General features: G+C 44.3%; 1 protein-coding gene and 1 long non-coding RNA gene across 2 annotated transcripts in view; one reads left to right on the top strand and one right to left on the bottom strand.

Annotated features, from left to right (window-relative positions):
• CCDC80 (coiled-coil domain containing 80) overlaps window positions 1-22494 on the bottom strand; it is a 30977-nt gene extending 8483 nt beyond the window's left edge. Inside the window, exons 1-6 of the mRNA XM_038386942.2 lie at window positions 21784-22494; window positions 19491-21415; window positions 14634-14790; window positions 7642-7778; window positions 6318-6466; window positions 918-1021 (exon numbers count right to left, since the gene is read on the bottom strand). Of these exons, the coding sequence (XP_038242870.1) occupies window positions 918-1021; window positions 6318-6466; window positions 7642-7778; window positions 14634-14790; window positions 19491-21404 (2461 nt within the window). The 5' untranslated portion in view covers window positions 21405-21415; window positions 21784-22494. The remainder of the gene's footprint in view (window positions 1-917; window positions 1022-6317; window positions 6467-7641; window positions 7779-14633; window positions 14791-19490; window positions 21416-21783) is intronic.
• LOC122459516 lies at window positions 17725-19384 on the top strand. Its single transcript, XR_006280262.1, has 2 exons — window positions 17725-18016; window positions 18250-19384. It is a non-coding gene; the product is annotated as an uncharacterized LOC122459516 (long non-coding RNA).
• Window positions 22495-27701: the final 5207 nt, after the last annotated feature.

Genomic DNA, 27701 nt, shown 5'->3' on the forward strand with positions numbered 1-27701 from the left:
CACTAATTTGGTATCAAGGGAAGTGGAAGCGGCTGAGGGTGTGTATTACAGTGAGACTGTGATTAAGAGAGTGACTCTGTAAGTGAGATTGTGTGGATCCCTGTTTATTCAGGCACCATTGACATTCACTGAAACAGTTGGAGACTTCTGCTACAGAAGGCATTCCACTACATTGCTGTTCAACAGGGGAAAAATCTAGCCCCTGCCACTACAGCTGTACAGAAGATTCCAGACAGTGTGGAGCTATGATTCATGGAGGAGGCTATGCACCAGAAAGCTGAGCAGTGGTGTACTTGCTCCATTTACATGGCTGGTAGGGGAAGGAAGGGAATAGGCAGAGCTGAGTGAGCCCCCACTGCATGGATTCTTTAGCTCTTCCTTTCCAGTAAGGGCTATAGGCGCCTTGAAGGCTCTTTGCGCTAAGAGTTCAAGTGGCCTCCATGAAGATGCTTTGCATAATTGGGATGAGGAAGGAAAGAACATAGCTTTCTCCATCCTTTCATGCATCTCCTTGCTGCCCATCCTGGTTCTGTATTGGGCTGATGATTGGTTCCTATAAGCACAACTTGCTTATACCATTAATTTGCTGAGCTGTGACAGCAACAAGATGGACAAGCCCAGGGCTGTTCTATTGCTAGAAATGTCCATCAGAGAGAGAGTCTTCCCTAACCTAAATGAGGGATTTCAGAGGAGGTACCAGCATCCCCCATGGTATGCTTGGGTGGCAGCAGTTACTACGGTGCATGTCAGAGGTTTGTCTTCTTCCATCCCTAGGCTGGATGGGTTCAGTTAAGTTTTCAGCTGGACAGACCTTCTCAGGCTGTCTGGGTTTAGATCTGAGTGAAGGAATCCATCCCCAAATGGCACTCCGGAAGGATGTGGTCTGGGGAGCAAGAGCGTAATACAATCGGACTTACCAAAATTACAGGCCTGTCCACTGAGGGCAGAAAGCTGCTGGGAGTAGGCCCAGTCCTCGTCACTGGGAGCAGAGATCACCAGCAGCCTCCTCCTCCACCGGAACCTGGAAAGAGATGAGAACACAACAGAGAGGAAAAGGAAGACTTGTGGCACCTTAGAGACTAACAAATTTATTTGAGCATAAGCTTTTGTGATCTACAGAGAAGCATTGTTCTTGCTGCTTCAAGCGCCCTGAGCATTGTTTTGAATTGAGGGGTCAGTGTAGATATGGTATTTCACAGCCTTCAAAGTGCTTTATGGAGAAGCCAAGGGGGCCCATTGGACGCTACTGTGACTCACGTGATGCACAGTGCAGCTTGCTCCTAAGGGAACCACAGTGCATCATGGAAGATGTAGTCTGACCCAGGAGCCTGGCCCACAGGAGAGAATGGAGCCCTGAAGCTTCCAAATGGCAATTCCAGTGAAGCATTACAGCACTGTAAGTAGTTTAATGTCCAATTGACATGAAACGAAATGTTCCTATTCAGTTCCACAAAACGAACTGATCTTACTTGAAACAATGTTTCATTTCTTTTTTTTTTCCTGATGGAAAATTGAAAATGTCAGCAAATTCAAAACTTTCTGAAGGAAAATTTTGATTTTTGCAGAAATTGCATTTTGAAGGAAAATTCCCACCCATCTCTAGTGGGGAAGCATTTTTAAAAGGTTTGTTAGTGTGAACTTAGGTGCTGAATGTGCTCCCCGAACTTGCTTAGAGGGGCTATAGAACTATAGAAAAACAGGCTTTGGGGGTATAGGTTTGGTAAGCTAGTGTGCTAAAAATAGCAGTGGCACTGGCAGCAGCCTGGGCTATTTGCCCTGACTACAACCCTATCTGAGACCCTAGGTACATACTTGGGTGGCCACAGCTACACGGCTATTTTTAGCGCACTAGCTTGATTAAAACTAGCGTGTGTATGTCTACCCAAGTTGGAAATTACACTACCAGATGCAAAGCAGATGTAGACTTTGAGAGCTTAGAGGAGATGTGCTACAGCACCGATACTCACACTGTGGCTTTTAACCACAGGTGGCTCTTTAATGTGTCTCCTGCAACTTTTTGCAGCATATAATATTAAAACACTTTGAGATTTAATTATTAACTTGTCTATGTTATTAACCAATCAGGATGCTTTTACTATGTTATTAAGCTATCAACATGCACTAAGTTATTAACGTATTTATTGTGAGAATAATATATAAAAACAAAATATTTCCCCCATCATTCACACTACTGTGGCTCTTTTGGGTAATGTTGATTGCTAATTTGACTCCTGAACGCTGAGGTCTGCATATCACTGTACTACAGGAAGCAGGTAGAGAAGGCGAGAGACGAAGAATGAGAAACAGGGGATGGGCAAAGCGGCTTAGAAATAAACCCAAACTCTTCCCCCACACTCCCTTTTCCAATTTAGATTTGAACCTAGAACCAAATACAAGCCATATATTTATGAAGGTTCCCAAATGTTTGGTCAATGTTTTCATTCATTATTTGTATTCAATTTAGAGATGGAGCCTGAGCTGCAACGTTTGTATCCAGACCTGAGTTGTCTCAAAGTTCATATAGTGTTCAGATCTAGGACTTGGTTCATCCCATTTATAGCTGGGATTCTCCATTAATTTCATACTGTGGCCCACACCTTAATAGAGGGCTTATCTCCTCCCCTCCTGCTTACCATGATCACCTCCCCCCAACATTCATGAATGTACACACCACCTCCCACTCCCATTTGTAAGTACAATGTCCCTGTGACAACTAGAGCAATTTCTTCCATGGAAAAGGAGGATGAGAGGAAGGATGGTCTAGTGATTTAGCGTGCTGACTTAGGAGACCTGGGTTCAGGTCCCTGCTCCACCCTGGCTTTTCTGTGTAACCTTGGGGTAAGTCATTTTAGTCTCTCTCTCCTGCCTCAGTTCTTCATCCTGTATAACGTGGGTAATAGCACTGCCCTACCTCAGAGAGGGGTTGTGACAGTAAATGTGATAAAGACTGTGAGATGCTCAGATAGTGGGGTAATGGGAGCCATATAGGTACCTGAGAGAGAAAAGTACCGAGTGTACTCTGGGCTTCGTTTTAGCAGTTGGAACAAGGAGGGGCCAGCACCATGTGACTAGCCAGCTCCCTGTGGACTAGAATCAAGGGTTCCACAGACCAGTGTCTGCAGCAGAGGAAGATATGCCAGATGTAACTTGTGGGGTCCAGATCCAAATCTGAACTCTCACAATATTTGGGGATGCTGGGTTTAGGAGTTTTGTTCAGTTTCATCTCTAATTGTCATGCCTCTGTCCTTCCCAGTTCTATCCAGGACTGGAAGAGGCTAAAGCCTGATCTCAATTTTGCATGTCGAAACATCTTGACTAAGCATCTGAATTTTGGATGCTCAGCCAACGGGACCTCCAAATCTCAAGATCTTTACACATTGCCATCTCTCGGTGATATAATGGCGCTGGGAATTGTATTGCAGACTGTGATAGAAAAATCACCATAGAATTTCTCACAATACGCATTTTGCAACTTTGCAAGTTGTGCTATGCTGCTAGAAGAGCTACAACAGGTTGCAGTCATACAGTTTGTATATGAATTAGTGAAGATCACCTGGCATTGACCTATCCAAGAAGGGTGGTGACAGGGAAAGATTTGTAACCAGTCTCAAAAACCTAAATGAAAGGTTATTTAGTATTTTAAAACAACACTTTTCTCTGTAAAGGTACCTCCCCATCCAAAACTTATTCAGTTTAAAAGAATTCACAAAACTGCAGGGATATTTTTGTACTAGGAAATGCTCTTTTAAATGGAGGCAGATGTTGCTATAATACATAATAATAACAGTATTTACTTTGAGCACTTTGATACAAGCCTATAAGACATCCCAAAGCTTCAAAACCTGTCAGTGTCACCATTCACAGGTAACTATGAACCAGCTGATTGTCTTTTTGAAATTTTTGGGCTGAATCAAAAAAAAAAAAGGTCTACCCACATGGTAATTTTCTGGGGAGGTTCTAAGTAGGCCAGTGCTTGTGTCACAGCAAGGCCTTCTGGGAAAAAAGCCAGGACTTTTGTGGGGGCAAGGAGTTGTTGTTGTGTTTTTTTTTTTATTTTAAGTAAAAAAAAACAAGTTACATTGTTTTTTAGGCTATTGATGCCAGCTGATGAGACAATGGCTGAGTTCCTCAGCCATACTGCATAGCAAAGAGAAGCAAGCCAGCTCCTGACTAGCTGGTCTGCTGATGAGGTAATGGCCCTGCTTCCCCACCCAGGGCTACCCAGTGAAGTCCGCTGTAGTCTTTCCACTGCCTTTAATGGGCTTTGGATCCATTTCCCCATGGAGCATGGTGAAGAAACCGAGGGCAGCTCCTAACCAGCTGGTCTGGTGGTTTGGCAATCAATGGCCTGACTTCTTCATTCCCGTAAGACTGAAGAGAGAGATTCCCAGGAGGGAGCCTTAAGCCCTGAATCACTCAGCCTATGCTGTCATCATCAGTGTAGATGTATGGGGATGGACTTTACCAAGGAACCTGTACCGTGAGCCTTCAGCTGTGCAAGGATGAAGATAATTGACAATACAGTGCTTGCCACAGTTAGTAAGGGATTGGCACCCACATACCCCTTCACCAGGGACTTATTTCTGATAAGGCGAGCAGGCCTCGCATTTGGAATCTGGGAGCCTCCAGGCAGCTTTGTATCCAAACCTTCTACCTCTTTTCCCTACAACCACCCCTCCATCCTCTGCATTAGTCTGCAAGGGAAGTCAATGGTTTCAGTCCGGTCAGTGAGCTCAGATAGTAGCATAGTCAAATATCCTGTGTTAAACTGGGACTGACCCCTCCACCCCAAATGGAGACTCCCCCCAAACATCTGTGGGTTTCAAGGGTTCCCAAAGCCAGCTCTCACTAGTGGTTTCCTTCCATGCCATTCACACAAATTAAGAATGATATTTACATAGTTTAACTGACTTCCCTGATGAGCAACGGCAGGGGGTGACTCAGGGGGTAGTTTCAGTCACAGGGAGAGGTAATTTATGGACAAAACAAAATGAGCCCTGCTGAGGGCCAGGCCAGATTCAGTGACTGGCATAATCTATCTACCTTTTAAAGACCCATTGATGCCCACTTCCTAGAAAACAAAAATATCATCTTTGGAGATTGTTCTGTTTATAGATCCTCTATTTCTGCCTTTCTCTTCCCCTGTTTTTTTTTATTACTAGGGCTATTTGTAGGGAAACACAATTTTGTGGTTTCCTTCTCTGCTAGTATACAGGCTCTTTATTGCCTAGGACAGCTGTTCCCAAAGTACAGTTCTTCTTGGGTCATTCTGAGAGCCAAGCAGGAGGGGAATGGGGGAGTTAGGAGATGTGGTGGATATGGTAAAGATGCTTTCTCTCTCTCTCTGTCTCTCTCTCTCTCTCTGAGGAAGTGGCCCTCAGAAATGAAAATGCTGAAGAACCAATCACTTATGCATTCACCTCTCCCGGCTGCTTATTCCCCCTTGGAGTCACAATCCTCAGTGTCATCTGAGTCATTTTCATAGCAATCAGACATAAGAGTACAAACTGAGGATTTTGATGGTAGGGGGAGGAATATGCAGCAGCAGTAGGTGAACTCCTGAACAACAAGAGATCTTATTTTTGTGCAGATCACCCAGTAATGGAGATGAGCCAGAGCTGCAATATTTAACTTCAGATCTGAATTTCTCCAAAGTCCAGGCACATTTTGCATCCAGGGGTGTTGCCTTGTGGGGAGAAGAGTAATACAGAATATACAGACTACATGAGCAAAGACATCTCTCTAAGCAAGTTTTTTCAGATGTTTTCCAGGATGCATTAGCAGCTCTTTTACACTGGCTGTTTTATTTCAGACATGATAAGAAGGACGTTGGGGAAAATGGAGTCAGTGATCTGAACTGCACAGGAGGAGTTGCAGCTGAAATAACGAGATTGTGGCATGTGGCGTCCAATGACCAAAGTACAGAAACATTGCAATGCTATTCTAGAGCTGAACAGGTTCAAAGCATTGCACACACATGAGCTAAGTAATCCTCCCTTGCCCCTGTGTAGAAGATTACCCTTATCTGTGGAAACAGACACAGAAAAGTGAAGTGTGTTGGCCAAGATTGTGCAGTGAGCCTGTGGAAACAAAACCCAGGAGACCCCATTTCCAGAGTTCTACTTTCCACAAGAGTATGCTACAGCTGCAACAGAGTTAACTATGATTAAATCTCATTATTTTGCTGGAAATGATAAATATTGCAAAATCTATTTTGAAAAACAACAACCTTTCCTTAAAAATAAAGTATGCCAGATATTTTAAATATGATTAATTATCACTAGCAGCTAGAAACAGATCAGTGCTGAAAGTAATACCTGGATAAGAAGTTTTCCAGGGACTGTTTCTTGTCATCTTTGCAGACAATACCTTCCCTCTTCTGCTTTTCCATGTCTTTGATTCGTGACTGGAAGGTGTCAACCAAATCAAATATAGACTTCATTGCAATGGGCACTTCATAATATTGCTATAAAAGAAAAGGTAAAGAATAGGTTGAATTACAAGTGAAGCCCTTAAGCACATAACATGCCACTGCAAGAAGAAACAGAAACATGCCACAGAACATGCCACTGCAAGAAGAAACAGGGTGGAAACTGTCCCTGATTTCACAGAGTCTGTTGTGAGGAACGGGATTATTCCTAGGATTCCAGCTTTAAATGTTTGCCTTGTAGGACAAATTTGTGTGTCAAGATACTGCACGCAGCTTACTAGAATCAGGTTATCTTGCAGTATTATGCTATGCCCTAAAAGAAAAGGAGTACTTGTGGCACCTTAGAGACTAACAAATTTATTAGAGCATAAGCTTTCGTGAGCTACAGCTCACTTCATCGGATGCATTTGGTGTTCTGTGCCCTAGAACATCATTCGTATACGATGCAACATCAACGTGTTGTGTCACTATATCACATGGCAGCCCCAGGCTGCCTTTCAGGACACCATGTGCTGCATTCAGCTCCTCTGACAGAGGTAGTTTTATGCTTGTGGTGAGTTGCCAGAGCACATCCCAGCACACACCCAGACCTCCCACTGGAGTTCCCCCATCTTGAAAAGATGGACTGTGCCCTCCACCCTTCCCATTTGCTGTCAATCTCCCTTGCTGTCCACCTTCTAGGTGATGAAACCCTTCTGACCCTCCAAGTCAGGGGTGGCCAACCTGTGGCTTCGGAGCTGCATGCGGCTCTTCAGAGGTTAATATGCAGCTCCTTGCATAGGCGCTAACTCCAGGGCTGGAGCTACAGAATCTAACTTTCCAACATGCCAGGGGTGCTCACTGCTCCCCTGCTCTGACCCAGGCTCTGCCCCCACTCCACCCCTTCCCTCAAGACCCCTACCCCTTCCCCCAAGCCTGCCATGCCCTCACTCCTCCCCCTCCCTCACAGAGCCTCCTGCGCATGCGAAACAGCTGATTGCAACAGGTGGGAGGTGCTGGAGAGTGGGAGCTGATGCGGGGCTGCTGATGTATTAATGTGGCTCTTTGGCAATGTACACTGGTAAATTCTGGCTCCTTCTCAAGCTCAGGTTGGCCACCCCTGCTTCAAGTAATGGCAAGGCCCAAACCAGCCTCTCTCGTGCATCTCATACCAGTCCACAGCACATTTCTGCTTTTCAATGCCTTTTTGTTCAAAGAGCTCAACTCCCCACCTTGACCCTCATGTCAATATCCGTCAGCACCATGAAGAAGTCATTGTAGGTCATCCCGTATTCTTTCCTCAGCTCATTGATGAGGGGCTGGTCCACAAGGTCATCATCCTCTACCACCTTCATGGGCTTCTCATTATCTTAAAAGCAAATAAACTGCTGATAAACATGGAATCACAGAGCAAACTGTCATCAGTTTCATCATATAAGTTGCACAAAAGGGGCAAAAACATCACCCACTCTCCCTCTCTTTAGTCATAACTGGCCATGGTTTTCAAAAGGGAAGTGATTTTGGCTGCCCAATTTACGGCACCATAAACGGGACTAATTTTCAGTCCCCACCTTCTGAAAATCAGGACCCTAAAAGGTATCTTGAGCTGGACATCCAACATTGCTAGTCACTTTTGAAAATCTAGCCACGTGTAATTTATCCTGAAGGAACTCAAAGCTCTTCACAGATATTTCACAACTACGGAAATGCAGTCTTCTTCTGGAATGGTATGTAGAGATTATTTAACAGCGCATGGCAACATTCTATGAAAAACAACATATCCAAATAAAACAGCACAGAGAATTTAAAACTTTATAATACTGTTAGCACAGTTGGATTTTGGCTAGGATTCCTGAGTTAACATCCCTATTCTTGAAAAAATTGACATGGGATCTTTAATGATCACAAGTGACTAGGATTGCTGTTTTGTTTCATCCGAAAGGCAGCAGGTCCAGCCCTTTAGTGCCATGTTGGGGTACTGATTTACTATTGAGTGCCACCTACTGATCACCTACATGCACTTCCCCATGCCAGCACTCAACAATTGAAAGAGAAAGGTCTGCATGTCAAGCCTGATTATGTAAATACACTCAACTCTACTGTGATCACAGAAGACATTCAAAAAGGCTTGCTAAAACACAGAGACAGTATTTTCATTTGGAAAAGAAAGCATCTTTGAGTTATCCACATGCAACCCCCCCAAAGTAAAACTAAACTTACTAAAATCCCGAACATTTGAAAAGATTTTTAACAAGTGAAAACATTATTTTTGTTTTCCTACATCTGAATAACCAAAATGACCAAACTGATCCTGCAGACACTTTCAGATACGCACCAAAAAAATAAATAAAAAACTTGCTTTTAAGAAGCGACCATAAGAAATTTCACTCCATTATAAAGGTATAGTCAGGTGACTTAAAAAAGGTTTGAAATAGCAATGTCATCATCATCTCAATCTCAGCTACAGTGTCAATAGTGCTGTTCTATAGTACTGCAGCAATGATCTAAAACATTCCACTACACAATAGCATTCCTGCAGTGTTTTGTATAGTTTTTGTTTTGTTTCCATAAAGGAAGCCACAATCACACATGAAGCACCTGTTAAATGGGATTAACTCTGGCTCAGCTGACATCTTTAAAGTGGGTATTACCACAACAGTCCACCGAAAGAAAAAGGTGCATAATCCAAAGTGTTTGTAATATCAAAAAGATATTAAAAGGCACATGCAACAGCAGGTGAGATCATACTGTAACCCTACTATCTTTTATTGCAATTCCCTAAGAATACAGGTGGAAACAGGAACAATAAGATATATTAAATCTCACAGCACAGGAATCAAATTAACATCTAGCAACCGAGAAATAAATAAATGAACATGAAAAAACATGCAAAAATGACATTAAAGGAAATGTGGGGCACAATAAACTGTGAAAGAGTACAATAATAACTATGCTATGTTCTTCTATAGCACCTGCCACCTGAGGATCTCAAAGCACTCTGCCCCTCCCAACAGCCCCAAGATGTATATATTGCTATCCTCAATTGCAGATGGAAAAACTGAGACATAGCTATTAAGTGATTTGCCTAGGTCAGAAAAAAGCAGTGGCAGAGCTGCAATAGGACCCAGGAGTCCCACACCCCTGCTCTAACCATTAGACAATAGTGAATAGGGACGAGGCAAACTGAGTTGGATAAATTAAATAAATACTGACCAGAATATTTGATCTCTGCAAACAGTTTGGTTTACTATTCATGACTTTTCTTTTTCATGCATTTCTGAACATCTCCAAGCTATGGTGGATATGGGTATGGATTCAAAGCTCGCTGCAGGACCATTGTCTCTAGAATTGGCTGCACAAAAACCCTGGATCCAGTGCAGATATGGACCTGAACTTTTTGCAGCTTGGGCTCATTTCTAATAGAAACAGTCAACTGTCTGAATGTTCCAGTGGTCACACTTTCTATTATGGTTACATTTACAAATAGTTTTTGAAGAGTTAGTACATGATTCATATCACGTTATGCACATGATTCATATGTTCTAAACATAGTCTTAGGCACATCGGTAGAAGATGATGTAGTTGATTACAAGCCTTGGTTATAAGCAACCTATTGAGTCGCTGGGCTCTGACAATCACTTAACCATTTATTAAAACAGCTGAAAGTCATATGAAATATTTATACATGTATTCTTAAACTGTAAAACTGGCCAGGAGTAAACTTAGGCTGGGAAGGAGAAGAAAGTTTCTGGCTATCTGATGAGTCAGTTTCTGGAACAGACTTCCAAAAGGAACAGCAGGTAGCAAGAAACCTTGATAAATTTTTGATAAATTTTTGATAAATTTTTGAATGGGATTATTTGCGATAGCAGGGGACTGGACACTATGACCCAAAAGGTCCCTTCCTGTCCTATGTGCTTATAAAATGTGACCTCTAAAACATATAATAATTATTACTAATACTAATTATTAATCAGTCCAAACAACCCTGCAAAGCAAAGACAAACCAGCTCAGTAGAATAGGGCAAGAAAGATCAGCGAGAAATGTGACTGCAGCCAGCTCGGTGTTAAGTTACATGACACCAGATAAATGTAAAACAAACATTAACCATAAAAAGAAAAGGAGTAATTGTGGCACCTTAGAGACTAACAAATTTATTTGAGCATAAGCTTTCGTGAGCTACAGCTCACTTTGGCTGTAGCTCACGAAAGCTTACGCTCAAATAAATTTGTTAGTCTCTAAGGTGCCACAAGTACTCCTTTTCTTTTTGCGAATACAGACTAACATGGCTGATACTCTGAAACCAAACATTAACCATGTGTCTATAACCATGGCTATTTTTTTTGGTTAAGATTGCAGATGTCAGCACAGAGGTGACATTTTAGGGCTTCTCTGTCAGGGGAGACCAGAGAAGACAAACTATTTGACAATGTTCCTCTTCACAACTGATAGCTTAAGGCAGAAAGTAAGACTAGGAGTTAAAGGCAGGAGCAGGAGACAGAACTAGACATTTTTGCAAACCGGGAAGAGATTACTAGCCAGAGAACGCAGGGGTCCATTTTAAGACCACTCTGTTATTCACCACCTGCCCTCAACCTCCACAGCCAGAGATGGTCTCTAGCAGCAGGACTGGCATCATTCTGCTGTGCAAAGATAGGGGCAAGATTGAGAGGGGCCACACGATCTACTGCCACATGGAAGCTGCTCTCTTTCCACCCTTTCTGGAGGGGTCACAGCAGGAACGGTGGGAAACCTGGCACCCTCACAGCTTCAGTAGCAGCCACAGAGCAGTTCTGCCGCTGGGGGGCGGGGTTGGGGGGATTCTTTTCCTTCCTCCCTCACATATATTTCCACAGTGCCCAGCCCAGCTACTTAGGGGTTTGGGGAGAGGATTTAGATGAGGTTACAGCAAGGTTGGGTTGCTTGGCTGAGCAGTACAGTGGCCCCATGCATTAAGCATTGGATATGGACCTAAGCAATGTGGGTTGTAGTCTTGGGTCCAATGTTTACTAATGTGGTCCTAGCATTTGGAGTAAAGGTGGGCTGTGCTAATTTGGCTACTTAGAGTGGGATTTTCAAAAGCACTGAGCACTGGCCTAATTCTGGTCCTAGGGAAGTCAGTTGGGAGACTCTCATGGGATACAATAAGAGCAGAGCTAGCCAGTACTTTTAAAACCATCCTGCAACTGACTATGTGCAGTTTTTCAGATGTGCATTGAATGAGGCCAGCTCTGAAGGAGACTTTATGAGTTCAGTCAGTCATGCTCACTAGTGTCTGGTGAGAGATTTAAACCTATGCTTTCCTTTAGATCCATAGATTTTAAGGTCAGAAGAGACTATTATGACCATCTAATCCAACTTTCTACACAACACAAGCCAGAGAACCTCACCCATTGATTCCTGCATCAAGCCCATATCTTGTGGTTGAGCTAGAGCATGCCCTTAGGCTGGAAATTTCAGAGAAGAGATTCTTGCATGAGATTATTATATTATTATTATTTAGTGCTTGTATTACAGTAGTACAGGAAGGCCCCATCTAAGACTGGGACACCATTGTGTTGGACACTAGTGCATCTAGTCAGGCCATAAATATTGCAAGTACAGCTCTTCTTGGGAATTTTTGCTCCTTCTGGTCCTGACAAGAAGCCAGACAGGACCATATAAAAAAATGAAAGGGGAAAAAAGAAAAAGAAATTCCTATTTTCTGAACATATAAAAGGGTTTGGCACAAGTTCAGGTGGGCTTTTATTTTAACCAAGTTGTTTTTCTCATGTCACTAGCTGAGATGAACCCCTGTGAGCCTTCTGTGTTTCATCACCTAGTGTCTTTCTTCTATCTGAGGATTCCGCTTTTGTACTCTTGCATGTTTCTGGAACTTTGCTGGGTTTGGGTTAAACCTGGAACAGGCTGAAGGACTATGGTGTATGTCAAACAGTGGATTTCTGTTTTATTAGCCAGATGGCAACTTTATATAATCCTTACCAGGGCACTGATATGTGTATGGGCCTAACTATGCATGGGGTGATTTTGAGTAAACTTAGACTTACTTGGAAAGAGCTTTCCCTGCTCCAGGTGTGCCACAGAGACACAGAAATACTCTCTAGGCTCTGCTCTCAGGGACCTCACTCTGAGTGGCCGGTGATTCCTGTTGTGTTTGATGGAATAAATGGGCCCAGGGAGTCAGACCCCTCATAGACACAGGGACCTAGATCCTCCGCTGAGGCAGCAGGGTGCTAGCAGGCATTCTGTCACAACTTCACGAACCTCAGACCAGCTGTCTGCCAGCCCTGCAAGGCCATGAAAGAGCTGAGCTCATGAGATTTCCAGCCAGTCTCCCTTGCCCAAGAAGTTTGGAGAAACAGCTTAACTCCCAGAGGAAACTGGGTTTGATGTGGCAGAGCTGTGAGAAGGAGCAATAGTTTCTATACAAGCTCTTCAAAAGTTGCAATCCAGCAAACCACATAAACCCATGTGCAACTTTAAGCATAGAGCAGCCCTGTGATGTAGTGGGGCCGGATTGCATCAGAATGGCATACTGGCACTTTTGCCGCATGGAGGACACCATTTTGTTCTCAAAATGGCGTCCTACACACAGCATGACCTCGCATGCACTGTGCGTCCGAGGTCATGGCCTATAGAGGATACCATTTAGTAGAGCAAAATGGCATCCTCCGCACAGCGTGACCTTGCATGCTCTGTGCGTCTGAGGCCATGCTGGCAGGGGTGTTCCCACGCTTGGAGCATTCTGATAGTACAAGTACTTGCCCATTTAGGACTACACCCCTGGAGTAGCCCTACTTGACATCAATGGGACTTTTCATATATTTAAAGTTATACACAAGCTTAAGTGCTTTGCTGGACTGGGAACTAAGGACCTGGTCCAAAACCCACTGAAGTCAACAGAAAGACTCCCACTGAATTCAGTAGGCTTTGCATCAGGATCTGAACTTGTACACTCAGATTTTCAAAGCTGCCTAAGGGAATTGGATACTCAGCTCTCATTTGGTGCTTTGAAGATGCCCCCCTTAAAGAAGGCAACACAAGGTGTGTGTAGCTGGTTTAACCGCTTACTGGAATATGCATGGGCTGAACAAAGTATCTAGAAGAACCCTGGGTTCATTCACTGACAGTCAGGATGGTGCATAGTACCATGAGCTGAACAACTTTACACCAGCCACAGAAAGTAGCCAGGCTGGCTGTACATTGCTTTATGAGTAAAGAGAGGACATTTGCTTGTGCCCCTTCTAAGGAGAATGAAAAGAACATCCAGACCACAATAAGTAAACTAAAGCTGCACTCAGCACCAGATTCAAACTTCCTTCCCCAAATTTTTGGACTGTTTGGTTGGGGTCTATCTCTAATCAAAACATGTTTAACAGAAGAGAGAAGAACATATTGAAAAGCACACCCTTATAATGACCATGCCTGAGAACACTCATTCTGTGGGCATGCTAAAATCAGACATTTGCTAGAGAGGAGAGAGCTGATTCAGAGAAGGGAAAGAACTCTGACACAATAGCTATCTAGTAAGATTTCCTGTCTGTCCTGATTTTAGCCCATGTGTGTGAGGAAGGCCTTTTGCATGGCATTTTCAAAGGGTGCTTCCAAATCTGTTCCAACCAAAGCAAGTGCAAAGAGAGGAGAAAATGTAACATTCAGCAACAGGAAGGGAGCCATTTGGAACTTCAGAATGGGAGTTGGGTTGGTCTGAGTTGTGAATAGCTTTTTATTTAATCGAAACCAATTTCCCCCTCCATTGTGAAATGACTCCTGTGTGTGACACTGGCCAATTTATTGTGGCAGTTCTTAAAGCCTATTAGTTTGTAGCCAGCCACTTGCTGCTGATGGTCTGCAAAATAAATCCAGTGATATCACGGAATGTAACTGTTCAGTTACCCAAAGAGATGGATACACGAGATGTCTACAGGCCTGAACCAAATGATCTTCCTGCCCTTCCCTGGTCACACTTTGCTGCTTTCTACTCTTTCACTGGTGTTAAAAACTACCACACATTTCACCTTACAGTGCTGGAAACCTAAACATGGGAAATACCAGAGACAGCTATGTAAATACAAAGTGCGGGATGTAGGTGGGGGGAAATTGCCATAACAAAGGATCTCTCTTAGACTTTTACCCCAGTTGGGTTTCCTCTCTTCCCTCTCCTATGTTCGGCCCACCTTGAAAAAAGAGACAGGAGAGAAATAAATATGTAAAAAAATGAACCTAGTTGAAAGTGATCAATCTTCATGCTGCTGTTGTTCATGGTGCCGAAAATTGTGATGACTGAGATTTTCCTTGTGGCCATCTTGCAGAAACTCTCCAGGTATTCGTCTCGCTGTTGCACGTACATGGTGTTGTCGGCCTTGGGGGTTGTGATCAGCTGGGGGTTGGCAGAGACAAAGAGTTTGATTAGTTTCAGAACAAAGCCATAGAGAGCCCCTATGTCAGAGGAGCAGCTCTCCAAAAGAGAATAGCATCTTAGTGCTTGCCCACTGGGGTTTCTTTTCCACACAATAGCCAGTAGCTCAGAAACTTACATTTATTTATTTAGGGCTAGATTGTGTCTTTAGGCCCAGCCCTGAGCAAAAGGCAATGGGTCGCTAGAGGAAGAGCCCCAGAGACACCCCTCCAAGACACAGTCACTCTGATGCTCCCCTGTTGTGCTGATAGGAGAGGAGTAAGTTGCTACAGACTTTACTAGGAACAACATACTCTCCTCCTACATCTTTGCCTTTCTGAATCCAGTCAATTCTCCAGCCCAACTCGTTGAGGCGGGAGCAGGTAGGCCGATCCACCCTCACATCCACTTATTTATAGATACAGGAACAGTGGGTATAGAGCCTCAGATCATCAAAGGTATTGAAGTACTTACCTCCCACTGATTTCAATGGAAGTTATGTGCATGGGCCGCAGGGACATGCTGACCACTGTTTCACGCAGCTCCCATTGGCCGGAAATGGCGAACCGGGGCCACTGGGAGCTGCGAGGGCTGTGCCTGTGGATGGTCAATGTAAACAAAATGTCTCACGGCCTGCCAGTGGATTTCCCTGGTGAGCCGCGTGCTGAAGGTTGCCGACCCCTGATCTAAGCCACAGCCCTTTCTTTCTCCCCTGTGCCCATGATCCAGGCATATCTAATGTAGTCCCTTTAGTCACCTGCATGGTTGTATTAGATCCGGGCATCATCTACCTCATACTTAGCCAAAAACATTTGGAAATTCCCATTTGTAGGCCTTATTTAATTTGTTGAGAGAGGAAGGAGGGGAAAGATATGGGGGGAGGGGGAGGCGGGGGGAAGCAAATGATTACAGTAGTAATAAAAAAATCTTTTAGGTTCACACCAATGCCTCTTCAAGTGTTTTCCAAAAGATACAGGTGTGGGGGGTGAGATGGCCGCTGTTTAACTACACACAGCAACACCACACAACAGTTTAGGACAGGAAGTGGAGGAGAATCCTGGATCCACTTGAAACAGAATAGTTCTAACTCAAGCTAGACTCTGTCCAAAATCCCAGATCCCGCTGAACACTGGGGGAGTTGAAATCTGGAGCCAAATGTTGTGGCTTAGGCTCATCACGAGACATAATGTTGTCTTAACTGTGTAAAACTGTCTGGGATACTTTCTATGAAACATCCTTTATAAATACAGTTTATCAGTGCATTCAGTTACAAGGATGAGCTATAGATGTAGAGGCCCTGAGTCTCATTTATATTGAGGCCCCTTTATATCACCCTGGTGATGAAAAATGGCTTTAGTGTAAATGAGAATCAGGCCCGTACAGATTATATGAACACAAGATGATTTGATTACTAATCTATAGCACAAGTTATGTACTTTAAAGTTGCAGTAAAATGCTTAAAAAGAAGTATTTTAAATACTGTTTGAGAACTCAAATAAGTACCAAAAAATGAGCCCAGTTCTGCTCCCAGTTTCATAGCCAATGTGTGGAAATGAATGCAGAATTTGGCCCAATGGAATTGTATGGGTATAAGTGAGCAATGAATTTGTCTCACTCTGGCAAATCTTTTAGGATAAAGTGGGAAGCATTTCAGAGGCAGAGCAAACCTCAAACCATAGCTTTAAAATAGCCTGGAATTCTCTGCAAAACAAACAGAGAGTTACTTATTGGTTTAATTTTAGGCTGCATTTACCACTACTTGCCTACGTTGTTGGGGGGGGGGTGTGAAATGCTGCATAGAAACCCTCAGTCTCCAACTCAGCACCACTGAATAACACACAAAAAACAAACTCCCTCAGGCAAAACTTTCTTACCACAGATCTGAACTAGGGTGGGGTTTCAAAATCCAGATCAAGATGTGGATCCAGATTTTACAGCAGTACCCTATATCTATTAAGGGATGAACCAAAGTCCTTGCTCTGAACACCCTAAAAACTTTTGGAGGTTTGAAGTCCAGATCAGAATCTGCAATTTGGGCCCAGCTCTCTGTTTAGACAGTTGTAGCACTTAACCCGCCCCTATGAAGTGGCTGGTTGAACCACCATAAGGAGCGATTCTCTCTCTAAATTCACGTTTCGGAGGAGGATTGAGACAGGATCTTTTGGAGCCAGGCCCCGTCATCCAAGTGGCCCAAAGGGAACAGTGTAGCAGAGCAGTGGAAAACAGCACAGGCAGAGCTGATACTAGAGAGGCCTGGGCTGATTCTTTTGGGAGGAAGATCAAGGACTCAGGAATGTAAGAGAACTGTACATGTGGGGCAACTGACTGGTAGAATTGGACCCGAGAGGAAGAGATAGCTGAGCTGGATAGAAAAGTCTGCTTGGGGAAAGGGGTGCAAAGAAAGGTGGCTTTTATTTTAAGGGGCCTGAAATGTCAGTAGATCCAGATTTCAATTACCTTTAATCTACCTTGTCCACATGTCACATAAAACAAAGGCAGAGCCATGAGCTGTATCTTCAACCTTGCCTCCATTAATGACTACTGCATAATGAACATAGCTTCCAGGAGGAGGAGACTATGGGTAGTACCAGACTGTGACAAATTCTAATGCAGCTTGGTAGTAGTGTTTGCTTGCAGTCTGTTCCAGCCTGACTACCTGAGACTGGACAACTCATTTCATTTCTGACAGGTTTCAGAGTAGCAGCCGTGTTAGTCTGTATTCGCAAAAAGAAAAGGAGTACTTGTGGCACCTTAGAGACTAAGAAATTTATTTGAGCATAAGCTTTCGTGAGCTACAGCTTACTTCATCGGATGAGCTCCATTTCTGAGCTCCAGCTGAGAAGTGATCTGAGATCTGGAGATTCAAATTCCAGACTGAGTGATGAGTCACGATGGTCCTTAGGGGAGGAAAGCAGTGGCTGGCTGGCTTCTGTGATTTCTATTCTGTACTCATCACTTTTTTTGGCCTGATGTGACACTAATTTCTGGAAGCCACAACGTTCAGAACTAAAGCCAGGTTTCAAAGACCCTAAACTTCAGGGCAGTTCCTATCTGCGGTCTTGGTTTGGCCAATTATTAACACCAGGGTCATTTGCAAAATTCAGATTCCCCAGGGTCAGGTTTTTTCAAACACATGGCCCCCTCCCTGCTTCCAAAATTCAGTGCTGTTCAAATCTGCTGTTTTGGTTTGGATCTCTCTCTCTCTCTAGTATAATGACAGGTTTCAGAGTAGCAGCCATGTTAGTCTGTATTCGCAAAAAGAAAAGGAGGACTTGTGGCACCTTAGAGACTAACAAATTTATTTGAGCATAAGCTTTCGTGAGCTACAGCTCACTTCATTGGATGCATTCCATGAAGTGAGCTGTAACTCAGGAAAGCTTATGCTCAAATAAATTTGTTAGTCTCTAAGGTGCCACAAGTACTCCTTTGCTTTCTCTCTAGAGCATTTATTCCTATTAGCCCTTGAAAGCTAATACAATTAGGGGAGAGAAAGTTGGATTCTGTGCTATCTTGTGCATCATCAGAACTGTCAGCTGAACTCCCATGGCAGATGGCAGAATCTTTGTTACAGGTGATGGTATAAGGGGCAGGAAGAGCCTGGCTGGATTTTTGGAGCCCATGTGCTGTTTGTGACACTGGCCACTGGAAAATCCTTGTAAACTGAGCTAATCTGTGAGACTGAATGAGGAGCTCCCAAATGCTATTTTTCAAAGTGAACCTTAAAAGTGAATGCTGCCTAGCAAAGAAATCATTTGAACTGGGGCTAAATTGTTCCCTTTCACAGGTGAAATGTTTTTAGATACGTACAATGGAAAAACGTACAATATTATTAAACCCTGGGAGAAGCAGCTCCAGACTGTGCTCAGTTTCTAAGCCTTGGAACCTCACCAGAAGAGCCTGTTGTAATTAAACTAGCATAGGGAGGGCTTGCCAGAGAAACCTAATGGCCCTGAATGCCCAAGTCCCATCAGAAATTAATGGCAGCTTTGAAAATTCTACCTTCAGCACGTATACACGCAGGCATGTGTGTACATATACATGCTCACACATGCCCATAAGCAGTGCCCAACCACTTGGCCTGTTTATAGAGTTTGGACACTAGCATCACAATGAAGATGTCAGCTGGCAGAGCATGCTGGGAACTGGAATGTAGAGGGTGGTGGTAACACCAGCAAGCATCCCAGTGTGGTTGGTGGACAAAACCCACATTGCGACCTCATTAATTAATCTTCCCAGATATACAGCCCATCACCTACAGAGCCAAAACAATGATGGCTGTTTGGTAGCCCCATGCAAAGCAAATGGAAGGGCTCCAGTCCAATTCCTTGCAGACAGCTGTCCATCATATCAAAGATGCCAACATGATTGGTACCCTTTATTGGCTGTTGCAGCAGAACGTCAAGGACTGAATGGGCCATCGATGATGAACTCCCCTTTCGCCCCGAGAGATTCCTCCCAATGCAAGGTTAAGAACAGGCACAGTGCAAAGGGCAATAATGCAAGCTTCCCCACTGGAGGCCTTCATCTCCAAAGTTATCAGGCTGGTACCTTTCACCACCATTGTAAAAAAACAATATTAAAAAAAATAACCCCGCCCCAGATTTCCCATTCACTACAATCTCACTAGGAGGGAGATTTATTTTAATGGGTGAGGTGATAACACTCAGGAACATGCTACTTACAATGAGTCGCCGTTTGCCTTCAAAAAAATCTAGGAGGTTTGTCACCGATTTCCTGGAGGGCTGAAGGAAAGGCTTTATGTTTGGCTTCAGATAGCCCTCGTTCTCAGTCCTGCTACCCTTCTTGTTCTTCTTGCTACGGTCTTTGTCCTGCTTGTTCTTCTTCTCAGCTTTGTCCTTCTTGGCGTGCTTCTCGCTCTTCTGCAGCTTGTCGGGTCTCTCCTTCTTCTTCTTCTTCTCAGGCTTGTCTGGTCGGTCGTGCTTCTTTGGCTCTTTCCCTTTCTTCAGCGGGACATTCCCTGCTGCAATCTCTTGCTCCAAGTGGGGAATAGCAGGCCTGCTTGGATCATATTTATCCTCATATTCATTGCTCAGGATCTTTTCCTGGGTTCTCTTTTTAGGTGGCTTGGCTTTGGCTGGTTTGTGCTGGCCTGGAGTGACACTGGGATCCCGGTGAATATAGTCCTTCCGGTCTGTACGGTTGTCTCTAAATCTACCTGTGTTTGCCCTCGTGTAGTGCTCTGAGGTGGCTGTGGGAGCCTCTGTGTAGCTGTCATTGCTGGCAACTTTGCCAGGTCTCCGGGTGGCTACTGGGTGTCTCTCTGGGTGGCCATGCTGCCTGTCTCTGCGGTTCTCATTCCACACAGGGGTGTAGAAATCATCAGTGGCTGTTCCCTGTGGGGCAGTTGCCTCGGGCGCTGTGGGCAGCCTATGATAGTTGGAAGTGGTGTGTGACTTTGTGGTCCAAGTTCTCTGAGTGGTTGGAAGGGTTGTGGCTGTGGTGATAGGTCTGCTCAGCATCATCACTATGCGGGTGGTTGCCTGGGTAGTGGTGGTTGTGGGAGGGAGAGTGCTGGCCCTTGTTGAAGGGGGAGGAGGAGCCACTGTGATTGTGATTGGTTTCTTCACTGTTTTGCTCCTTGTTGGCTGAACATTGCTTCTCCTTGGCTCCTCCTTCCTTACCGACAGCTGGACGTGTCCACCACTTGATGTAGGTCTGGTGCTGCCACTATTGTTACCTTCCTCCACCACTTGCCCCTCCACCCTGGCAGCTTTGCATTTCTGGATGAAACCCTTCTGCCTCATCTTCTCGATTTTCCTGATGGGGCTCTGGTCGATGACTTCGTACATGGCCTCTAGCCTTACAGGGTAAGGGTACCTTTCCTCCACCTGTAAGGTCTTCTTCAGCAGCACCATGCCAAATTTCCCCTTCTCCAGTTTCAGAAAGCTCATGAGCTTAGGGATGAGGCTGGGATCTAGAGGCTGCTCCAGGATTTTCCCTTCACTAGTTATCCTCCTGACTTTCCCTCCTTCCTCCCCTTCCTCATGGAACAACACGATCTGCTGGATGTGCCTCTCAGCCAGTTCGCAGTAGACATCGCTTTTAAGCAGGCTCATCATGAGCCGGTAGTAGCCTTCAGAGGCATGAGGGGCAGAGATGACCCAGACTCTGTTCTTGCCGGCAAAGCTAGCCAGGACATTGGGAGAACTGGACCCTGAAGGGAAACGTAAAATTCGTGACCGAGACACTGCAGACTTCCCCTCGTCCTTAATCATGTCACGCTGGGGATGTCTGGCTGCAACGGTGTGTCTCTGCGTCTTCCTCACTCTGGCCCTGACACTCCTGGCTTGGGCAGGCACTTCATCTCGCAGCAAGTCAGGTCGTACATTTTTTGATGCCGGAGTATCCCTCTTGGCAACAGGACGTTCGAGATTCCCCTGTGAAGGTGTCCAACTCCCCTGGGATGCCTCCGACCTTCTCAGGAAGGAGAGCGATCCATTGCTAGCCCTGTGAGAGAGAGGCAAGTAACTAATTCCATGGCTCCCTCTGTCTGCTAGCCTCACTGTCTTCTCAGAGTCACACGCTAGCCATGTTGCCCACAGCATGGCTAAACTCAGAATTAGTGTCCAGTTCATTGTACGATCCACTTCAAAAGAAATAAGGAGAAAAAGTTAAATGTTAACAGTAGAATTTTAGATATAGACATAGACAGATATATCTTGTACTTTCTTAGTGACCAGAGAGCAACACATAGACTGTGACATTTCAGTTATATAAAGCACTAAATACAACTTAGTCCTGTCAGGGTATTTCTATAAAAACTTTGAGGCTATTTCTAGAAAAGCAGAGAGTAGATTAATTTAGGCAAAAAATGAGATAATCAATCTATAACATGAATCTATTTATCTATCCAAATAAGTAAAAAAATACAATAATTATGTTTACATCATACACACACACACACAGGCTCACAGAGGTGGTAAGCCAAGAGTTTGTTTTTAACTTAAAACTTACCCTCGCAGGAAAGTTTCTGTTCACGATACGTGTATCCCAGCCCTTTCTTTAGAGGGAGAGCAATGCCATGGAGTTTTGCTGCAGCTCACTGGTTTTTATGTAACAAAACAGACTCCAGAGACAGTTTGGTTCACTGTGGAGCTTTTACTTTTTTGTTTTTCTTCACCTTCTTGACAAGTGGGATGACGTGAAAGGAAATTTCCTTTGTGATTTTTGCTGCTCCATTTACCTGCCGGTCTGTCTTGTTTCTGTATTAGTCACACACACACAGAGACACATTTCATCTAATAAAAGTGAACTCTCAGCTGTTTCTGAATCTCTCTCTCTCTCTTTCAAAGTTCCATGATCCTTCTAATCACTCCTTTCTTCCTCACTCTAGTTTAGCTCCTTTGTTTCCAGAGAGAAAAAGCCCTGGGATTAATATATTTTTCAGGCTGAAGCAAAACACAGGAATGCGATGTTGAAAAAAGAAGCCTCCTTTAGCCTGCTCTTTCTCTACCCACTTTTTTTCCCCAATCTTTTCTTTTTCTTCTTCTTCCTTTTTGCTGGATGTTATCCCAGAAATTTCAGGATAACCTCAGCCCTGCTCTAAACCAAACTCAAACAGCAGCCGCCACTGGAAATCAGGGAAACTTCACTAAGAATTTAACAGATCAGCAGAACACCGCCTCCTTCCCACTTCGCCTTCTTCCCACTTCAACTCACTGAGGGAGGGCGGAGGAAATTTCTTAGGGGGTTGAAACGTTTCACATCATCATCATAAATTACTTTGGAAAAGGATGACTGCGACCTTAACTCTTTAAGCACCTCAAGCTCTCAAACTGGCTTGACCTTCCTCCCAAGCACTCCCTTCCTTATCTTCTTTTCTCATTCCACTAAACTGATACCATCAAGTTAAAAATCACATGCTTAAGAAACTCATTTCCTTACCTGTGTTAATAACAGCACATTAGATAGTCAAAACCTGATAGAGGTTTTTTTTAAAACCTGATCTCCTTCCCCCCATTTTTACTGTTTGTTTACTTTTTATATTTCAATCTGGAAAATAAAAAGAGACCAGTCAATTTCATCTGAGTTTCTAGTCAATTTCTCTTTCATAGTCTCATACACAACTGCTGTAGTCTTTAATTTGCAAACAACCAAGGGGTCAGTTGATTTTTAAAAACTGGATCAAAAAAATTAAATATTAATTTTTGATTCACAGACATGCATTATGCAGTGTGCATTATGCAAGTCAAAAACAAAAAGATGCAAACTTGCAGAGAGAGATGTGCGAAGACTAGATCCCCAGCTGGTGTAAATTGGTGTAGATCTATTGACTGCAGATCCTCAGTTGGTGTAAACTGGTATAGCTCCATTGCAAACAGACCTACCAAACTGATTTATACCAGCTGAAGATTTGGTCCACAGACTCTTGACTAATACCCAAGAGGTGGTAACACATCACTTATTGGCAATTGATATACAACACTTAAAAGTACTAGAATGAAAACATTGCTATTGCTCTTTGATTTGGAAAAGACAATCATCATCATCATTCCTATTTACAAAGCCTAGTTTTATTTACAAATCCTAGATTAAATGTTCGATCAAATGTAAGTGGCCCTTTAAAAAATGTAACACCCTACACTTTCCCCCTCTGTTTCAAAGTATTTGCATATTCATTCTCTCTCTGTCTCTTCTTTGCTTTGTTTTTGTTTTAAGTTGGCAAGTGCTATGGAAAACATTGCTGATGTTTTTATTTTACACTCATATGGGTGCAATTTTACATTTCTGTGGTTCATGGGTTGCTCTTGATGTAGGTCTGGATCCTGCAATGTGCTGCTAATCTCTTAATAGGAGTGGAGATCATTCACCCTCAACCCCTTCCAGGATCAGGCTTAATAAGAGAAGCTCCTTGCAAAGCAATGTGTTGGAGACAAACAACAGTGGCTGGACCAGTGCCCCTGGTGTGTTGTTCCTGGCTAGCTGGAGCTGGAAGGGCTGTGTCACTCCACCGAGCTCCCAACTCTGGCACAGTGAGGTGTCAAGGGTTTTTGATGAGCTCAGAAGAGATGCCTGTCTAGACTTCCTCAGCCAAGGAGAAGTCACCATGCATGGCACAGGGTCATGATGTAGATCTGTTGATGCAGATCTATTGACTGCAGTAGTTAGGGATTGTCCAACTGTATATTCTGTTACACTAATATGCTGAGACATATGTAGGAATGTGATTTACTGCATGATATTCTGATAAAAAATTAGTACTATACAAAATCAGTGTAGCCTAGTTCAAAACTTGGGTAACTGATAGATCTCAGAAAGAAATTGTAAATGGGAAGTAATCATCCAGCTGGGGTGTTTCTAATGGGGTCTTTCAGGGACCTGTCCTTGGCCCAATCCTGTACAATATCTTTATCATTGCTATAAATTCGCAGATGGCACAAATATTGGTGGAGATATAAATAATGATGGGCACAGATCAGCTAAACAGACTGATTTGGATCACCTGTTAAGTGGGCTCATTTGAACAACATATGTTTCAAAAGAGCCAAATGCAGGGTCGTGCATCTAGGAACAAACAATGTAAGACACATTTATAGGATAAAGGACTGTATCCTGGAAAGCAGTGACTCTGAAAAGGATTTAGCAGTTATGGTTGATAACCAAATGAACATGAGCTTCCTATGTGATGCAGTAGTTAAGAGGGTGAATGTGATCCTTGGATGTATAAGCAAGGGAATATCAAGTATGAATAGGACGGTAATATTACCTCTATATGCAGCATTAGTGAGGCCATTACTGGAATACCGTGTCCAGTTTTGGCATCCACACTTCAAAAAGGATGTTGGAAAATTGGCAAGGGTTCAGAAAATAGCTACTAGAATGATTAGAGATCTGGAAAATATGCCGTATAGTGAGACACTAAAGCAGCTCAATCTATTTAGTTTATCACAGCCCTGGTCTACACGAGGAGTTGAGGTCGAATTTAGCAGCATTAAATCGATTTAACCCTGCACCTGTCCACACGATGAAGCCCTTTTTTTGACTTAAAAGGCTCTTAAAATTGATTTCCTTACTCCACCCCCAACAAGGGGATTAGCGCTGAAATCAGCCTTGCTGGGTCAAATTGGGGTACTGTCGACACAATTAGAGGGTATTGGCCTCCGGGAGCTATCCCAGAGTGCTCCATTGTGACCGCTCTGTACAGCACTCTCAACTCAGATGCACTGACCAGGTAGACAGGAAAAGGCCCGCAAACTTTTGAATTTCAATTTCCTGTTTGGCCAGTGTGGCAAGCTGCAGGTGACCATGCAGAGCTAATCAGCAGAGGTGACCATGATGGAGTCCCAGAATCACAAAAGAGCTCCAGCATGGACTGAACGGGAGGTACGGGATCTGATCGCTGTATGGGGAGAAGAATTTGTGCTATCAGAACTACGTTCCAGTTTTCAAAATGCCAAAACATTTGTCAAAATCTCCCAGGGCATGAAGGACAGAGGCCATAACAGGGACCCGAAGCAGTGCCGCGTGAAACTTAAGGAGCTGAGGCAAGCTTACCAGAAAACCAGAGAGGCAAACAGCCGCTCCAGGTCAGAGCCCAAAACATGCCGCTTCTATGATGAGCTGCATGCCATTTTAGGGGGTTCAGCCACCACTACCCCCAGCTATGTTGTTTGACTCCTTCAATGGAGATGGAGGCTACACGGAAGCAGGTTTTGGGGACGAGGAAGATGATGATGATGAGGTTGTAGATAGTTCACAGCAAGCAAGCGGAGAAACAGGTTTTCCTGACAGCCAGGAACTGTTTCTCACCCTGGACCTGGAGCCTCTACCCCCTGAACCCACCCAAGACTGCCTCCCGGACCCTCTGGTGAGTGTACCTTTTAAAATATTATACATGGTTTAAAAGCAAACATGTTTAATGATTAATTTGCCCTGGCATTCACGGCTCTCGTGGACGTACTCCCAAAGCCTTTGCAAAAGGTTTCTGGGGAGGGCAGTCTTATTCCATCCACCATGGTAGGACACTTTACCTCACCAGGCCAGTAGCACGTACTCGGGAATCATTGTAGAACAAAGCATTGCAGTGTATGTTTGCTGGCATTCAAACAACATCCATTCTTTATCTCTCTGTGGTATCCTCAGGAGAGTGATATCATTCATGGTCACCTGGTTGAAATAGGGTGCTTTTCTTAAGGGGACATTCAGAGGTGCCCATTCCTGCTGGGCTGTTTGCCTATGGCTGAACAGAAATGTTCCCTGCTCTTAGCCATGGGGAGGGTGGAGGGGCTAGCCATGCGCTGGGGGGAGGCAAAATGCGACCTTGTAACGAAAGCACATGTGCTATGTATGTAATGTTAACAGCAAGGTTTACTGTGAAAGAATGTACCTATTGTTCTATAAAATGTGTCTTTTTAAATACCACTGTCCCTTTTTTTTTCTCCACCAGCTGCATGTGTTTCAAGGATCACAGAATCTTCTCCTTCCCAGAAGCTAGCGAAGATTAGAAGGTGAAAAAAATGCACTCACGATGAAATGTTCTCTGAGCTCATGCTGTCCTCCCACACTGACAGAGCACAGACGAATGCGTGGAGACAGACAATGTCAGAGTGCAGGAAAGCACAAAATGACCGGGAGGAGAGGACTTGGGCTGAAGAGAGTAAGTTGCGGGCTGAAGAGAGGGCTGAAGCTGAAAGGTGGTGGCAGCGTGATGAGAGGAGGCAGGATTCAATGTTGAGGCTGCTGGAGGATCAAACTAGTATGCTCCAGCGTATGGCTGAGCTGCAGAAAAGGCAGCAAGAGCACAGACCACCGCTACAGCCCCTGTGTAACCAACTGCCCTCCTCCCCAACTTTCATAGCCTCCTCACCCAGATGCCTAAGAATGCAGGGGGGGGGCCTCCGGCCACCCAGCCACTCCACCCCAGAGGATTGCCCAAGCAACAGAAGGCTGGCATTCAATAAGTTTTAAAGTTTTAAACTTTTAAAGTGCTGTGTGGCCTTGTCCTTCTCTCCTCCACCACCCCTCCTGGTTCTTCTCTCCTCCACCACCTGTCCTGGGCTACCTTGGAAGTTATCCCCCTATTTGTGTAATGAATTAATAAAGAATGCATGAATGTGAAGCAACAATGACTTTATTGCCTCTGCAAGCAGTGATCGAAGGGAGGACGGGAGGGTAGTTAGCTTACAGGGAAGTAGAGTGAAACAAGGGGCAGGGATTTCATCAAGGAGAAACAAACAGAACTTTCATACTGTAGCCTGGCCAGTCATGAAACTGGTTTTCAAAGCTTCTCTGATGCGCACCGCACCCTCCTCTGCTCTTCTAACCGTCCTGGTGTCTGGCTGTGCGTAACCAGCAGACAGGCGATTTGCCTCAACCTTCCACGCTGCCATAAATGTTTCCCCCTTACTCTCACAGATATTGTGGAGCGCACAGCAAGCAGTAATAGTGGGAATATTGGTTTCGCTGAGGTCTAACCGAGTCAGTAAATTGCGCCAGCGCACTTTTAAATGTCCAAATGCACATTCTACCACCATTCTGCACTTGCTCAGCCTGTAGTTGAACAGCTCCTGACTAGTGTCCAGGCTGCCTGTGTATGGCTTCATGAGCCATGGCATTAAGGGGTAGGCTGGGTCCCCAAGGATAACTATAGGCATTTCAACATCCCCAATGGTTATTTTCTGGTCTGCGAAGAAAGTCCCTTCCTGCAGCTTTTGAAACAGACCAGAGTTCCTGAAGATGCGAGCATCATGTACCTTTCCTGGCCATCCCACGTTGATGTTGGTGAAACGTCCCTTGTGATCCACCAGTGCTTGCAGCACTATTGAAAAGTACCCCTTACAGTTTATGTACTCGCCGGCTTGGTGCTCCAGTGCCAAGATAGGGATATGGATTCCGTCTATGGCCGCACCACAGTTAGGGAATCCCATTGCAGC

The sequence above is a fragment of the Dermochelys coriacea genome, chromosome 1, assembly GCF_009764565.3.
Source record: "Dermochelys coriacea isolate rDerCor1 chromosome 1, rDerCor1.pri.v4, whole genome shotgun sequence".
NCBI classification, from domain to species: Eukaryota; Metazoa; Chordata; order Testudines; family Dermochelyidae; genus Dermochelys; species Dermochelys coriacea.